This window comes from Periplaneta americana, chromosome 7 (assembly GCF_040183065.1).
Source record: "Periplaneta americana isolate PAMFEO1 chromosome 7, P.americana_PAMFEO1_priV1, whole genome shotgun sequence".
Taxonomy (NCBI): domain Eukaryota; kingdom Metazoa; phylum Arthropoda; class Insecta; order Blattodea; family Blattidae; genus Periplaneta; species Periplaneta americana.
Window position 1 is genome coordinate 40,004,223 of NC_091123.1, and position 17,448 is coordinate 40,021,670.

General features: G+C 36.5%; 1 protein-coding gene across 1 annotated transcript in view; it reads left to right on the forward strand.

Moving 5' to 3' along the window:
• The first annotated feature begins 13,765 nt into the window (after positions 1 to 13,765).
• Positions 13,766 to 17,448, forward strand: part of LOC138702764 (uncharacterized) — a 485,562-nt gene continuing 481,879 nt past the window's right edge. The window contains exon 1 of the mRNA XM_069830064.1: positions 13,766 to 14,014. Within this exon, the coding sequence (XP_069686165.1) occupies positions 13,766 to 14,014 (249 nt within the window). The remainder of the gene's footprint in view (positions 14,015 to 17,448) is intronic.

Below are 17,448 nucleotides of genomic sequence, written 5' to 3' on the forward strand. Positions count from 1 at the left end.
TATTTTGTTAATTGATTTCATTTTTAAAATACGTCCGTTTGTTTGCAAGAAAGGAAATTAGAAAATTGTTATTAAATTTTAAATGTTTATTTTACAAACGTATGGACTAATATCAAAATTCTGTTGCAGACAGTTTGTAGAACATGCTTTTGCAAATATATTGCAAAAATTGTTTAAATCTATCTTTAAAAATGGTTTAGATATATCGGTTTTAATACAATCCTGCATTGGGTATAAATTTTTCAAATTTGGGCTCCCAAATAATTTTTTTCGGAATATTTTTATTTGGTTGAGTTGCCACAGCTATGAGCTCTCTACATAAAAAATTAATACGAGTATATTACACCAAATAGGAAAAAAGTTATAAAAAATACCATCCTCTCCATCCTCTCCCTTTAATAGAGAAATTCCCTAACATTTAATTAAAATCATAGAATGCTATATGCTGACAGTAAAATGACAACCAATATCGGTTATAAATCCTTAAAAAACAAAACAGCAACAATAAATTGTAGACTGAATCACGCCATTTCTTAAGTGTAGAAACTTGGAAAAATCGAAGTACATTTATAACTTAAATTCTCTCACAGAAATACATGTTTAAGAAAAACACTCTGTTGTGGCTGAAGTGTGTCTTTACTTTAATATTATTTTATGCTCGACCATGCCGAAACGTAGTAATTATACTCCTGGTAGCAGACCTTTAATGCGTGTCATTAAAGTACACCTACTCATTAAAGGTCAGGTCTTTCAGCCAATGACGACTCAGGTTACAACTGTTCAGCCAATGACAGGTAAGCTTTCTACCGTTATAAAACCGCAAGTATCGATTATTCTCGGATATGCAATCGAAAGAGAATTAGCGAAAAGTCACGGAGGCTGGAAATCCAATACTGTCGCAGAAGGTTATGTTCTGTTACTATAATAATTAGCGTTAATTGTAAATAATATTCAAATAAATTCAATTTGTCATCTCGTTTTCAATGTCTAATTTAATTTCAATGTTATCTCTGTAGGTTCTTATGGCCTAGCAAGGTCAATGTGGATATCTGTTCCTCGGAAAAAAATCAATACTTTCGCGTCTGCGCACATCTCACAACATACGGAACATTGCTGAAGGTCAGATACAATTAAAATTAATAATATCAAGTTAGAAATATGGTCGAGCATAAAAAGTCGTATGAAACTCGCCTATAATGGTAATTAAGAAGCTCGTATGAAAATTATGAAACTCGCTTGCGCTCGTTTCATAAATATCCATATTCACTTCTTAATTACCTTCATTATAGGCTCGTTGCATAATGTACTATTTCATTATTGTATCCTGTTTCTTCTCCTTTCGTTGCTCACTTTCTTCCCTGGGGTTACTTCTGCACCTAAACATGACTCCATAACTAATACAACAATTATTCATGTGCCAAAGTATTTTTCTATAACCTTGTTTTTGCCGTGTACGTAAGAAGCAGTGCTGCGAATTTACTACAGTTTAGAGTTGTATGGATAAATGTTTCAAGATGGTACGAATGGAATATTTGTAAATGCTACCATCGTCCTTGCTGGACAATGACTGTTTTCACATAAAATGTTTTTAGACTATAGTTGTTTCATGAAAACCACTGAAAATTTCCACTCTTATAACATAGGCCTACGGTGTTTTCCCCCTTAACAACTAATTCAGTAGGTGGCCGCTACAATACGCTCACCATATGCTTATTATTTCAATTTTTGCATTTTTGGACTATGGTCATTTTTTAAAAATCCCTTCAATTGGTAAGTTTAGACGAGAACATACGTAGCTTGAAATTAGCGTAATATGCTACGGACATAATAACTGCATTGGAGTTTGAACTTACATTTGGTATTTCAAATTAGTTTGTAGCAAATGTGTATTAAGTATCTGTTAAGAAAAAAAAAGATCGTCAGGTGCATAGTTTTACTATTCCGCACACATTTACGTAAAACTACGTGTGGATATGATCTTCTCCCGACAAGTATATAGCTTTACTATGCTTCAATGAATTGAAAGAGAGGGAAATGGGAGGAGAAACTTTGAAGGCACGAAAAAGTGCCCCTTGCAAGGGAGTTCGGTGCTAAAAAAACTGAATATGTGAAATCAGGCCTGTTGGCACTTGTCTCACTGTGGGTATGCTGCATATCTTCATGTGGAACTACCGATCACCTTCGACAGGTGCATAGCTTTATTATACTGCACATACCAGTAGAGTAAGAAAGTAATCGAACATGTGTAGATAACTTTGTTGCAGATGACATGTAACTATTTACACAAAACCACCTTCAAAGTACGCCCCCTGGGTAGTGACACAGTTCTGCCAGCGTCCATACCATTTCTCGAAACTTTTCTGCAACCCATGTTTGGTCATTTCCCGTAGAGCGTGCGTCGCATGAATTTTCACCTCTTCGGCTGAAGCAAACCGCCGTCCCTTGAATAGGGTTTTGACCTTTGGAAATAGGTAGAAATCTGCTGGAGCAAGATCTGGAGAATATGGTGGCTGTGGAAGGACAGGTATTTTGTATTGTGCGAGGAATTCTCTCAGCAAGAGCGACCGATTTTTTTTAGTGTTCATTAAATTTAATATTGGTCTGTAAAATTGTATCAGCTTCTCTTGTTTCTGGCTAAGTGGAAGAGAAGGCCTGATGGCCTTAACTTCGCCAGAATAAATAAATATTATTATTATTATTATTATTATTATTATTATTATTATTATTATTATTATTAATATTATTATTATGTGCTGGAGTATTGCCATGATGAAGAACCTAATTGTATCCTTGTCACAAATTTGGTCTTTTTCCTCGAACTGGATCATGAAGACATCGAAGAATTAGAACATGCGTCTCCTTACCGACTGGAATTGTACGAGACCCTGGATATCGAAGAACACAACAAGCATTACTTTCCCCTTTGATCGGTCGGCATACTGAGACTATAAGCCTGGAGAGTAGGCCACGTACCACGCGGACGAGGCAGAGTAGTTGCCTGATGATCATCCGAAGTTCGGATACTTTCTGATTCTACTGATATTTACGTAGAATTACTTGTGAGTGTTGCGAGAAATGAAACATGGAGAATAAAAGGACAACAATAAGAATAACAGATTAACTAGCAGGCAAGGATAATAAGGGGAATACAAGGACAACAAGGAGATGAAAAGAATAACAAATGGTATTCAATTGTAAAAAGAGTAATAAAAGGGGAATAATGAGCGTATTCCGAATCTCAGCGCTGAGCAATCTGATGGCATCACGGTGTTCCGAATTTCACCGATGACGTCACTGATGCTCCACCGGTGTCGCACCGGTGCCATCAGCTTGCAGAGGTGGTGGCAGTCTCCATCAGCCGCCATCAGTGATTCTGATTGGTTCTTGTACAGGCCGGGAATTAGCAGACGAATGACATCGTGCAGTGTTGTGTCATGGCGGTGTGTTCTGCTGTATTGTTTGTAATGAGCACAACGTAAAAACAATATGTTAATGGCGTGTGAGCGAACATGTCAACGGACCAGTTATTACTACCGGTTCAAGAAATAAATTGTTTATGCTCTCTTTTCTTTGAACGAGATGGCAGTACGGAAATTTCACAAAATTTTGCTAGCGTACCACAGATAACAACTTATACAGTCCCCATGATAGCCATCGATCCTTCCAGCAGCTTCGTTCCTATTTCGCTGCAGCGTGACGTCATTGTTGTCCACCGCTCCGGTGAGATTCGGAATACGCTGAAAGCGAAGACAAGGAGAACAAGGGGAAGACAAGGAGAGCAAGGGGAAGATAAGGAGAATGAGGAGAAGAAAAGCAGGAAAAGGGGAAGACAAGGAGAATAAAGGAGGCTGTTGCATTTTTATATGATTATTAATTCCCAAATTATCCCCATACCTAGCGAAGAGAAAGACGTAGCTCTACACCAGTAAACAACCAATATTTCATTGCTTTTGTTCTTTTTCGTAATTAAGTTTTGCTTGATTGTATACAGATATTTTTAATATATTGTGGTGGGTAGAATGTAACATTTTTATTACCATTAGGAAGCGGAGTCAAGCAAAACAGCTTCTCAATTTTTACTGTGAGGAGAGTTATTGTGAGACTCTCCGTACGTAATAGGAACTTGACTGACTTGTTTATACAACGACGTAGACAGGCGGTGACTTCCCTGAATACGTAACGATCTCTTTGAAGTATCGAATTTGTTTTTGCATGACCGTGTTCTCAACCAATTGACACTTCCAAGAGAAGTTTCACTATGAACACCAAAACTGTGGAAATATTAAATAATCGATTCCCATTTACGTACTAACTTGACGAGACACTAATCTGTGAGAATGAAGTTGAAGTTTCCCAATTAAAAAGTTACACAAACTCTGTGCTTTATCTGTAATATTCAAAACTCGGTCTATACCTTCACAGAATAGGCTATAAAAGTTAAAGTGTAATAGCTAAAAGGAATAGTTAACTCAGATAACAGGATACGTTTATTAACATACTCAGAGAAAGAGTTCTCTACTACGTCACTAAGCACGATTACAAAACCCATTAGCTTTAGCAATATCATTTAACATAAGGGAAAGGCAAATCAGTTAATTCATATACAACCATGGGGAAAGAGATTAAATTTACTTCTTATTTGTGGGTAGTTTCAATGTTCGCTGATATCATGGACTGATACTCGTTTTGAGTTCCGTCATACTGGTAGAACTGTATTCCCTTGCCGAGAGAAATGTACTGGGACATCATTTTGTTTTTACTAACATTTCTAATATTTACCTGGCTATACCCCTTGTTACCCCTTTCCAAGACCGGAGTTCGATGATACTAGTATAAAATACAAACAAATCACTTTATTAGATATAGGCGAGAAGAAAAGTAGTGCATCCATTTACGTAAATTGGGAACTATTACGATTTTGATTTTGATAATTTTCGTTAGGTTTTTATTTAACCAAAATACAGTACATATTAACAATAAGCGTTTTTACTCACTAACTGAACTATCCAGGCGGATGTATTCATTATGCAATGCATAGTACACTGTCCACAGTACATTAGTATACAATATGAAGAGTGCATTTAAATTGAAAAATAATCAAAATCTCAAAATTGTTGAAAATGGTGGACGTTCATTTCGATACAGGCTTCAGTTATTTTGTGCATATTATCGATAACTTTTTAAAATATATCTTATGAAATTTAATACATTTTTTCTTGAATGTAATTATTTAATTTTTCTGTTGTTGTAGGACGTTTAGCAAACACGACGGTTTTATTTACGCCTGTTCAAATAATTCTGTATCTACTCTATAACAGAATGTCTTACTTACTATAAATTCAATCTTCACCTCTGCCCCATCCGCACAGGTAAATTTACCCAGACATGCTATCTAATGTTCGTCCACGTGGTTATGTCGCAGAGGAAAAATCAAGTGAAAGTTACTTAACGAGGACATTTTATTTAAATAATTTTAAACACTTTTTAATATTACACAGACCTCCATTTCCTAATAACAAAGTTTTCAGAAAAGAGCTAAGACAGTCCAGCCACTAGCCTTTTCAGAGGGGCCGACAGAAACGGATGAGGGAAACCTGGAAGAGACGTAACCAAACGGACAGAGTACCTGCGTGAAAATATAATTAAGTAGGCCTAATGAATGCACTTTATTCACTGGAAAATACAACCGCATTTCTGGAACGTACTATACCCACCCACTCAGTACTGTATACTGTGACCGTAAGGCGACTTTGACTGCATATGCGGTCTTGGTTCTGTGTGGAGGACGGGTATAAATTTACTAGTAGAAGGGGTGAGAGGGAAGTACATTAAAAAACTCAGGTACAATAAAAATGAAGCAAAAATAAAATTATATCCCTGTATAATCTAACATTAATCCCGTCCACCGCTGTGGAGTAAATGTTAGCACGCCTGACTGTGGAACGAGCGGTTCCGGGTTCAGATCCTGGTTGGGACAGGTTACCTAATCGAGGTTTTTCCGTGGTTTTTCCTTAATCCATTAAGAGTAAATACTGGGTGATTTTCGGTGCTGGACCTAGACTCATCTCGCTAGCATTATCACTTTCATCTCATTCAGGTGCTAGATAACCACAGCAGTTGATAAAACGTCATAAAATAACCCTCTTAAAAATTAAAAAAATATATATTAATCTCAATGTTAGAATTATAGGTGGAGATAAGGCCTATGAGAATTGAATTGTGACATGGGCAAGAAAAGAGTTCTCAATAACGTGCGTAACTCATTAACTGCAATGATACAGTGACAAGCAAAGATTATGCTCGTGACAAATGACAATTTACGTGGACGGGATATTCCATGTGAAATCGGACAGCAAAAAACCTTACAACTGTGTACTTTCTCGAAAAAAAAATGTATAGAGTCTATGTGATATCAGACGAAAAATTAGGATATGATTATTAATAAAGCATAATACAAAAGTAACTTAATATGAAAACAGAATAGAATATAAACTTATTATGTCATTTTCAGGACATTATTGCAATTATTTATAATTAATACTGACACAAAATTGAAGGGTTCAGAACCATAGTGGGCCAAGCGCCATTTACTAAAACCGTAGAAAACAAGGGTTAAAGTGAAGTTATTACCATAATTCAATGGAAACATATAGCAAGTAATATAAAGTATACACATTGAAATTAAATGATAGGTCAATCTTCATTAAACTATGCAATTCACTTAACCTTTGCTTTCTCCGTTTTTAATAAATGGCGCTTGGCCCAATATGGCTCTGAACCCTTCAATTGTTAAAATTGTATAACGAGTGAAAGTCATAAGCAAGCGATTGTTTTAATGTACACTGATAACATTTCCATGTGAAATATTAAAAACATTTTAGAAGACAAGTGAAGCAAGTCCGTGGTTTATTCCTTATTATTTAATTTCAACCAAAAAATTTATTTCAGGTATTCATATTCCTATGGTATAGGTAAAAGGGTATTTTGTGTTTGTAAATAAATGTACATTGTATGAAAAGTTGTGCTACTGATTGTTGTATTTGATTTTTTCCAAAACAACCAATAGATCAGTAACAGTTTCTGTGGATTTGCACCATTTATATTCTGACTACCTCATATAACAGATTGATCAGGCTATTATTGCACTTTGAAGACAAATTTTATCAATTTCACTATACTGCCATCTAACGACTGCAAAAAAGTAATGTTATTACTATGATGGAATTGAATGGTGTAATAGCTTAAAGCAGTCATTATCAAAAAATTTATTTTCGACAGCGGAGATCCTGGTGGTTGTTCTCTTTTATATGACCAGTCTGATATAATATGTGATCAGGGCTTCAAGTCCTCAATTGAAGACTTGAAATGAAAAAGGCTCTAAGTGCCATAATCATGAATTTCAGGAAAATGAGTTTTAAGTGTACTAGTTAATTATTGGTCATAATTTCAATATTAATGTGTTTTGATTGAAAGATAAGCATAGTATGGAGCTAGTGTCCAAAGGAACTTACAAACGTAATATTGCAATAGTATGAAAAACGTACTGAAAGTGGAAATTTAATGAAAGGCTCTAAGTTCCATAGCTCAGAATCAGCAAAAAGATAGTGAAGAGGACAAATGAATGAAACAAAAATGGTTTTTTGTTCATAAAGTAAAAGTTTATTCTGTAATGCTTCTGGAAAACTGTTTGTGGTCATCATTTTTGTCAGGTACTGTATCGTTTCAGTCAAATTCTTCTTCTTTTCGGTTAATACCTGGATTTTCTTCTAAGTTAACGAAAATATTTCAGAAAATGTTCCTCTGCAAACTTGCACTAAGTCACCTTGCCCATCTGGAACAGAGTAATGAATAGTTGCTTGTCTCCTGCTCTGTGAAGGGTCATCGTAGGTACCATGACGTCTTCTTTTAACATGTGATACTTGCATCAGCTCCATCAAGTAACTCCCTCGCTTTTCAATATCTTCCAGTTCATAAAAATCTTCAAACAGCCCGACCTTGTGTTCATAGCTGAGGTTCAAACAGTCTGTCCAGATATGGTGTAGGTTAGCGATCAGTAATGAGACTAGCATCCTGTGCTGGACGAGGTTTTGCAGGAACATGTTTATTATTTGATCTTATGTATTCATTTCCTCCATTTTTCAGCTTTCTTTTCATTACAGTCGCAGTACCTTCTCCTTTAATTCGTCGTTTCTTTCCACTCGAACTCTTACAAATATCTGCCGCATCCGCCATTTAATCTAACTATGAGGAGGAAGCGCGCGGGACATAGAGCCTTTCATATGTTAACAGCAGCAGCAGTTAAACCGCATGCTATCTGTCGATTGCATTTGGTACTACATTTTCATTCGTGGCAGTTCGAGCTTTTTATACATTATAGGGCTTGGCATATAGATCCCATTTTGCACACAATTTCAAAATTCCTTATTATGGCACTTAGAGCCTTCTTTATTTCAAGTCTTCAATTGTCGTAGGTTTGCTCAAGAACACCCTTTTCTTCAGATAGCCCCAGTAACAATAAAATATTCAAGGTTAACATCTGTAGTTCATGTTGGCCAAGTTACAGGAAAGTGTCTCCTGAAAACACGATCACTAGAACAATCAGAAACAAACTCGTTGTCATGGCTATGCAAAAATGTCCTATTTCTTGTGTAATAACCAAAGCCCGGGACTTCAGCAGGTAAACAATGCTTACAGGTTAAGTATGAAAGGAGGTTTATTGAACCCTGACGCTCTTTACACACAGTGAGCATACGATACGTACACGGGTATTCCAGTACAGACTACGACAAAAATAACTTCTCGCCCAAACTGTAGCGTAATAATAAAATGATTACGTTACATTCGACAAAGTGCACTGCAAAATAGGACAGAAATATAATATTAATTGCAAAAACAAATCTTACACATTCATATGTTAGGAATTACAATAGTTATTCCTCATACTATTTTGTTTACAAACACGAATTATATGATTTGTTGCAATGAACCACAACATAAATTCTTAAATTATCAAATGAAAAGCTTCTTCTATTTTCTGACAAACAATTTTTTAACTGAGAAAAGGTTCTTTCAACATCACATGATGTGGTGGTGGCAAGCTTAAACCATGCACCACTCACTATCACAATCACTGTCAATACTGTTTAAAGCTTTGTGTATTCGATTTGTTGTTTTATTTCGAATTTCACAAAGTTTGGAAAATCCAACGTTTTTCTTGAGAATGTTTTTAAACTTTTGTTGCACCGACACACTTTTTTCATCTTCATTTTGAGGGATTATCTACTACAAACAATCAAAGTAACATGACATTAAATATTCTTTACGTAGAGTTGTTTCAGACGGGGAAATTCTGCCCATATACTTCTCTATAAAATTCTTGAAGTGGGGGTTTTCCAACTTGTTAAAAGGAATGTTGGAGCTCACCATCATTTCACACAAATCCCAGAAAAAAATCATTGTGTCTATCAGAATTTGAAACAGAAGGCGCGCTTGCTTCCTTCTCGTTACGTATGAATAATTGTAAATGAGCTTCATGTCTCTGAGTTTTGATATGCTGTTCTATGTATTTGGGGCTCTCGCCCTTTATTACAATGTGGCACGCGTTACATGTGATATTAATGCTATCTGTACAAAAGCACTTACTTTCGTATACTTCCACAAGTTCCTTTAAGTTATCCTCTTTTTTTTCAGTGGAACTTCCGGCATAGTAATTGAGCAGGTAGATTTGTACTCGTCTGCACTCTTGGAATGCTAGCTATCAACTACCAGACAACCGATCATTAGTATGAAGTCGAATGGGCAGTCTTTCGGGACTAGGCGGAGGAAGTTTCTTTACAAACACAACCAGCAATATATACTTTGTGTATCATTACCTGTTTTTAAACTGCTGAAGTCCCTAGGCTTGGTAATAACCCAGGGTCAGAATTTTTAAGATTGCATAGAAAATGAAGAAAATATACGCAATTGAAGTTACCTCTTACATTTGAAGAATCCTGCATATACACTATATTTTGGCAAGATCTTAGTTTTAATATGCACTGCTTGTATGCAAGACGAATATGAACCCAAAGTCACTGACAGCTTCATAGCTAGAGAGAGCGCCTGGCTATGATCGGTACACGCCCCACCCTTGTAAACATGCCCTGAGGGGTTCATCCAGGTAACAGTCATGCGAAATGCGTCAGTGTGTAATCGGAAATTGCGTACTTGGAAACTAGATTAAAGAGCACCCGCTTTTGTCAGATTTTGAAGCGAAAGTGGTAACTGCAGGCTTCCTGACTTCCTACTCCGTTTTCTAATTATACAAAAGCTTGTGTCGCCGACAGTCTTCTTCCATTCCTTCGCTTAAATAAAATACAAAAATACGTAAAAACATTCCTTGTTATAATTTACTCATATAACTCAATAAGTGAAAACGCTTCCTGATGAAAAATAAACATTATCTCCATTATGCCGTTCATAACGACTTCGTTTACTAAAAATATGCTTCAAGTTGAACTTACTCCACTATATATGCAAATTACAACTTCATAATGCGAGTTAATTTGCCTAATAATCTAGTCTCCCCCAGGCATTTGTAATTTGGCTCTGCTTGCTGACATCATTTTCTATGAATTATAACAGAAGAAAAGACAACCAGTTGTAATCAAGATACGAAATTAAAATAGTCGTGGCATCTACTCTCTCTGGTAGGCTCAAGTCGTAACCTACATAGCTACGAACTCAGAGGAACCCTTTTAGACTTCTGGAGGGAAGTATGATGACGCAGAATATCTGCATGGAAATATCATATGTACTTCGGTACATTAAATAATATATATGATATGCGTAAATCACTTCGTGATTTAAGACGGCGCTTATTCCGTCGGATCCCGGCCACCTAGTCACTCATAACGAGTACACCTCAGCACATGTGTGGACTTCAGTCCTACGTCCATAGACATCTATGACGTAGTGCAGAGGGCGGGCACTAGAAGGAACCCAAGAGTTGGAACTTAAACTGAGACGATTCTGTCCGACGCCGGGGTGGGTATCCGGTGTGGCTTACTGGATAAAGCATCAGCACGTAGAGCTGAAAACCCGGGTTCAAATCCCGTCGCCGGAGAGAATTTTTCTCCGTTCCATTACTCTTTCATCGTATTCCGGAGTGAAGCTTAAAATTCTTCTCCAGAGACTGGGTGAATGTATCGAGGTTCTGTTTTCTTCATTTGTTTTTACACGACGGCCTCATGCCATGCCAATAATGAGGACCTAACATTCTAAATGTGGTAAGTGCCAAAAACAACTTTCTGTTTTACTGATGAAAAACACACTGAGAAATGCATGTTGAGATACCTACAACACTGTCTTTTGGCGCACGAATGAGTCACTTACAGTTGAGCTACAACAAAGACAATTTAGTATGATATTCTCATATGGATGTTCCTCCCTTAGATTGAATAAAATGAAATTTGAAAAATTCGCGCTTAGCACATCTAGAATGTAAGATCTTCAATGATTCAAAACTTGTGAATATTTAGTATTTGAAGAATCTGCTGCAAGAATGATGGATGTCATTTGGAATACATTTTTCAGGAGAAGCAATTGAAAGTTTGAAATGCTTAGCGCTCAAAGCTTAACTGAGATTTTCCGATCATTACTGGACAATGACTATCAGTGTTAATGCCATATAATTCTCTATGTACATTCTATATGTCTTAAGCTATGCATTGACAGTCTCGGTTCATTTTCGACAAGAAAGTAACATCCATCATTCTTGCAGTGGACTCTTCATTTATTATAGATTTCGAACCCCATTCGGGCGTAATATCGAATCCCGCTTAGACTGATTATTTGGTTTCATTTTTCGGATGCTTATTCTAGCTATAAGACAAAAGTTATGTAGCCCTGTAGTGAATTTTAAGAATAAACTCATTATCACAAATTCTATCGATTCTACATTGTATCGATTGGTACAATTTCGCTAAATGGTATGTTGTGGCAGGGGATTCATCGAATGCTCTCAGCCACCGGCGTGGCTCAGTCGGTTAAGGCGCTTGCCTGCAGGTCTGAAGTTGCTCGGGCGCGGGTTCGATCTCCGCTTGAGCTATTACCTGGTTTGGTTTTTTTCGATGTTTTCCCAACTGTAAGGTGAATTCCAGGTAATCTAGGCGAATCCTCGGCCTCATCTCGCCAAATATCATCTCGCTATCACCAATCTCATCAACGCTAAATAACCTAGTAATTGATACAGCGTTGTTAGATAACCAACTGAAAAAAAACGAATGCTCTCGTGATTGGGATTGTATGGATGATCGGGATTTGAAATAGAAGTTGAACATTTCTTTCTGTTTCTGTCTTCATACTCCCCGCATTTAAATGTAATAAGGCGAAGCCTTCTAGTTAATTATTTCATAACTTTTCCCTCAATTAATGATGCCTAATCTCGAAACAATACTGTAATTGATAATTGAGTTCTTTGACATTGTATGAATAATTTTTTTTATTTTATTGGCTTATTTTACGACGCTGTATCAACATCTAGGTTATTTAGCGTCTGAATGATATGAAGGTGATAATGCCGGTGAAATGAGTCCGGGGTCCAGCACCGAAATTTACCCAGCATTTTTTCGTATTGGGTTGAGGGAAAACCTCGGAAAAAACCTCAACCAGGTAACTTGTCCCGACCGGGATTCGAACCCGGGCCACCTGGTTTCGCAGCAAGACGCGCTGACCGTTACTCCACAGGTGTGGACTTGCATGAATAATAATAATAATAATAATAATAATAATAATAATAATAATAATAATTAGGGTCGTAATGTTGGCAACCTATAGGATGCGTCACAGTGGTTTCAAATTGACTATCCATTCACCAGTCAGTACTCTAGCTTGCGTAAAGAGTGTACATGCTGAATAATAACGCCGAAGGTTAAAGGTTCCCAGACGCATATTTTTCCAGCGGAATTTGGTGAGTGTACTACAAACATACGACATGACAAGCGATAATATATACAGATACATTGTAACACAGGAAAAGAAACGAGGAAACTCAAACCCACGAATAACTCTATGATAATTGGCACATAACGAAAAGTTACGTAAAAATGTATGTTTGTAATGCTAAGTAGCGTGGGCTATATTTACTTTTAGAGCTGTCCAGATTCGTTTAGTCCACACCTGTGGAATAACAGTTAGAGCGCCTGGCCGCGAAACCTGGTGGCCCGGGTTCGATTCCCGGTCGGGGCAAGTTACCTGGTTGGGGTTTTCCAATGCTGGGTAACTTTCGGTGCTGGACCCCGGACTCATTTCACCGGCATTATCACATTCATCTCATTCAAACGCTAAATAACCTAAGATGTTGATAAAGCGTCGTAAAATAACCTACTAAAAAGGAAGATTTGTTTGTGTGCACCTTGTTATTCGCGTAATCGATCACAGAACCAAGTCAATGTCCTCGTACTAGCTCACATCCCCGGCCTATATACCATGCTACAGTCAACTTAATCGGTTCCCAACATTACAAGCCTAATAATAATAATAATAATAATAATAATAATAATAATAATAATAATAATAATAATAATAATAATAATAAGTTAATAATAATGAATACTATTATGTACATACACTCATCAGTTTGTACACGTACTCACACCCGTTCATACATGCACCCATCCTAAGTAAATACATGCACACACTCATTTATACATACACTCATTTTTTCGTTCATCTACTAACTCATTTCTTCATTCTTTCACTCGTTCATTCACGCTCTCAAAATAATATGCCAGTTCCCTTAGTTAACTATTGTATTCTTTTTGCAGAGGGCGGCTGGGCGCTGAAGGACGTGCGAGTCACCGTGCCTGCAGCGATTCTGCGTGGAGAGACAGCGACTCTGTACTGCCACTTCGACCTGGAGGGCGACTCTCTCTATTCGGTCAAATGGTACAAAGGTCGACGCGAATTCTATCGCTTCACGCCCAAAGAGGATCCCGCTATGAAGATCTTCCCTATTTACGGGCTGGAGGTTGAGGTAAGTCAATTAGATCTCCATTGATCACCGCGGACTCAAAGTAAACTCGTCTCGTGTACAGCAGAGCTCAGCGGCTTCGAAACAGTACAATACTGCGCATTGCGAAGTGGTATTTTCTCGAGATTTAAGACACAATGTTATTGCTGAATTAACTATATAAGGAATAAAATCTGATTATATTCTACACAAAAAGGAACTAATACACCAAGGTAAAAGTAGTCAGGCAACTATGCATATTTGGTCTAAACTTCAACTTCAGGGGTGTTCTCAGGATTCTAAGTAACACAACTCTTCAATACGATTCCTTGTCAACCGAATTCAATCCAAGTTCAGAATATGATTAATAGGGAAGTTGAGCGGAATTTGCCTGCCCACTAAAAAAATGCCCTTTTTTCATATCGATGGTTAAGAAGTGATACCTCGTATCCCTAATAAAAAAAGTTTTAAAAAATAATTTTTCTCGAAATAGACTAACATTTTATAGGATATTTCTGCATTGCAAGCTTTTCTACTCGAGGACAAAATATTAGTTAACTGTCTTGTCCAATTTTGTTAAACTAAATGACCATTTTTTTGTAGGTACGAGTTATGGTGGTGAAACTTGGACTTTCACTTTCAGAGAGGAACAGAGACTAAGGGTGTTTGAGAATAAGGTGCTTAGAAAAATATTAGGGGCTAAAAGGGATGAAGTTACAGAAGAATAGAGAAAGTTACACAACGCAAATCTTCACGTATTTTATTCTTCACCTGACATACGAGTAAAGAGGAGCATTAAATCCAGACGTTTGAGATGAGCAGGGCATGTAGCATGTATGAGGAATCCAGAAATGCATATAGAGCGTTAGTTCGGAGGTCATAGGGAAAAAGACCTTGTTCTGATTTTCTCTACGGTGACACGATCAGTGTGAGGCCACGCGTTATCGTGTTGCAGGATGATCTTCTTTCCAGGCAGTTTCTCGCGCAATGCACGACGGAGCTTCAAAACTGTCTGAATATAGCGGACAGTATTTATGGTCTATCCAGGTTCAAGAAGTTCAACCAAAATGGATCTCAGAACTCATCAACTCTTTCCTTGTTGCGTTCCGTGGAAGCAGTTCTAGGGCGACCGCTACGAGGCTCATCTTGGATATTCGTCGTGTTTCCACCTTCGAAATGTTTCACACATCTCCTAACATTGTTGGTCCCATGCACACATCTCCGTATGCACGCTGAAGTCTGAGGTGAATTTCAGGAGCAGATTTTTCTTCTTTAACAAGGAATTTAATGACAGCACGCTAACGAAACGAATCATCGTTGTCGACCATTTTGCAAACATTGTCTGTGGTCACATGATAGAAGTTAATGACATTACAATATGTCAATACAAGTGTAAAGTCTGTATATTATGATCATGTAATCTTTTTGTTACATTGTTGAAATTGAAATTATAGCAATGTATTGCTCATGATTTTCAATACAACCCCCTGTATAATTTATATCTCCTTCGTTTAACGTAATCTTCCTTCTACTTGACATAGAACTAGAGATACACAGCTCTAAGATTCGCCGTTAGACGTTTGCGATCTGATACTGCTGTGGTGTGGGTAGCTTGAAAGAGGAGAAAATGAGTGTACCATAAGGCGCACTGCTGATATAGCTAACAGAGCATTGCGGTATTATAGAGAATGCTGTGTTGAAGTGGACACTGCTTACGCGGAGTGTTTCATTTCTTAGAAATAGCAAACATATTCAGATGAGTACATGATAACGATGCTGTTACTGAAACATTACTCCAGTAATGTAAAAGGTACATTTCACAGTAAGTACGACTAATGGCTAGCTCAAAAGGATAGAATATAGCGTAATGCACAGATTTAGTACAAGTGCTTATGCGGATTTCGCTTTTCATAGAAAATGTGCTATGTATGAAAGAATTAAGAAGAATAAGCTTCCAGTATAGTAACCGGCATACAAAATCAGAACTGCCCGAACAGTCACACAAAATTTAATTGATCTTAAGTCTACATATTAAAATGCGATAGCTGCCCAAATTTCTACATACTTTAAGATGATTCCATTATATGATACAACTAACATATTAAAGCAAAAACTTAACCATAAAATAGTCGTATATCAAATTACACAGAAGACTTCATCAATAGCGATCATACTATAATATAGAAAGAAATTTAAATTAAATTTCTACATAGGACAGACTGGAAGATCATTCCATATACGATACAACGAACATATTAAAGCAAAAACTTTACCATAAAATAGGCCTACATCAAATTACGCAGAACACTTCATCAATAGCAATCATACTATGATATAGAAAGGAATTTCAATTAAATTTCTACATAGGAGAAACGGGAGGATTATTCCATATACGTTACAACATATTTACACAGATATACGAGTAATTATATAATATAGAAAAAGATATGAAAGTACTGCACATTACACCAAAGAGTCTACAATTGAACAATTAGAGCAACATGAAATATGAATACATAATCATACAACATACCCACAACATTCAACTCTCTACTAGTATTCAATGCACAAACATTAATCGACATAATACTACGTAACGTACAAATATCACCACAACTACCAAAATACTCTCCCACCACCACAGCCAGGAAAAACCAAAGACGATCTGGCGTAAATCTAGCGCCTAATCGTTTCCTCCGTTTACCTAAGATATTTTACCATTTTAAATATAATTTTAACACTATTCAAAAGTCTTAAGTTTTCAAAGTTTTATATTTTACAATATCATAACTAAATAAAGATCAGCAAAAATTATATTCCCGAAACTTAAAGAACAATATAATGACGCAATTATTCAAACAAAGCAAACGATACTTCATACGGAAGCTCATAATAAAAACAGGAAACAATAATTTATTGATTTTAGTATTTCGAGACTAATGCAGAACTATAAAGTGAGAAATAAAACAAAACAAAAAAATTATAAGACAATGACAGTTCAACCAATATTGCATAAAAGTGAAACATAGATAGTTAAATCAAGAAAAAGTAGCAAAATACAGTCAGTAGTAAATGTGAAAGGATATACAAGATCAGTCAAGATTAGAAATGATGAATTTAGACAATATTTTAAGATGCATAGTGTCGATAACAAAGTAGAAGAATTTTTCTCCTCATACATTACGGCTTGCACAAATTCCTTGTTCCGTCATTACAGCATATCACTCAGTCTCTTTTCCGGTCGTTCCAATGTTCGATACTCACATATCACTTTTGGAAGCTTTGAATTGTCCATCTTATCTGTATGGTTTAACCAATATCACGATATTTCTTTTATATTTTTTAATTTGATGTTACCATACCTGACTTCAATTATAATATCGTGGCCATTTCCATTGTTTTAAAACTTCATTCTCGTTTCTTTCCTTTCTTTTATAGAAAAATACTAGAGGAAATAC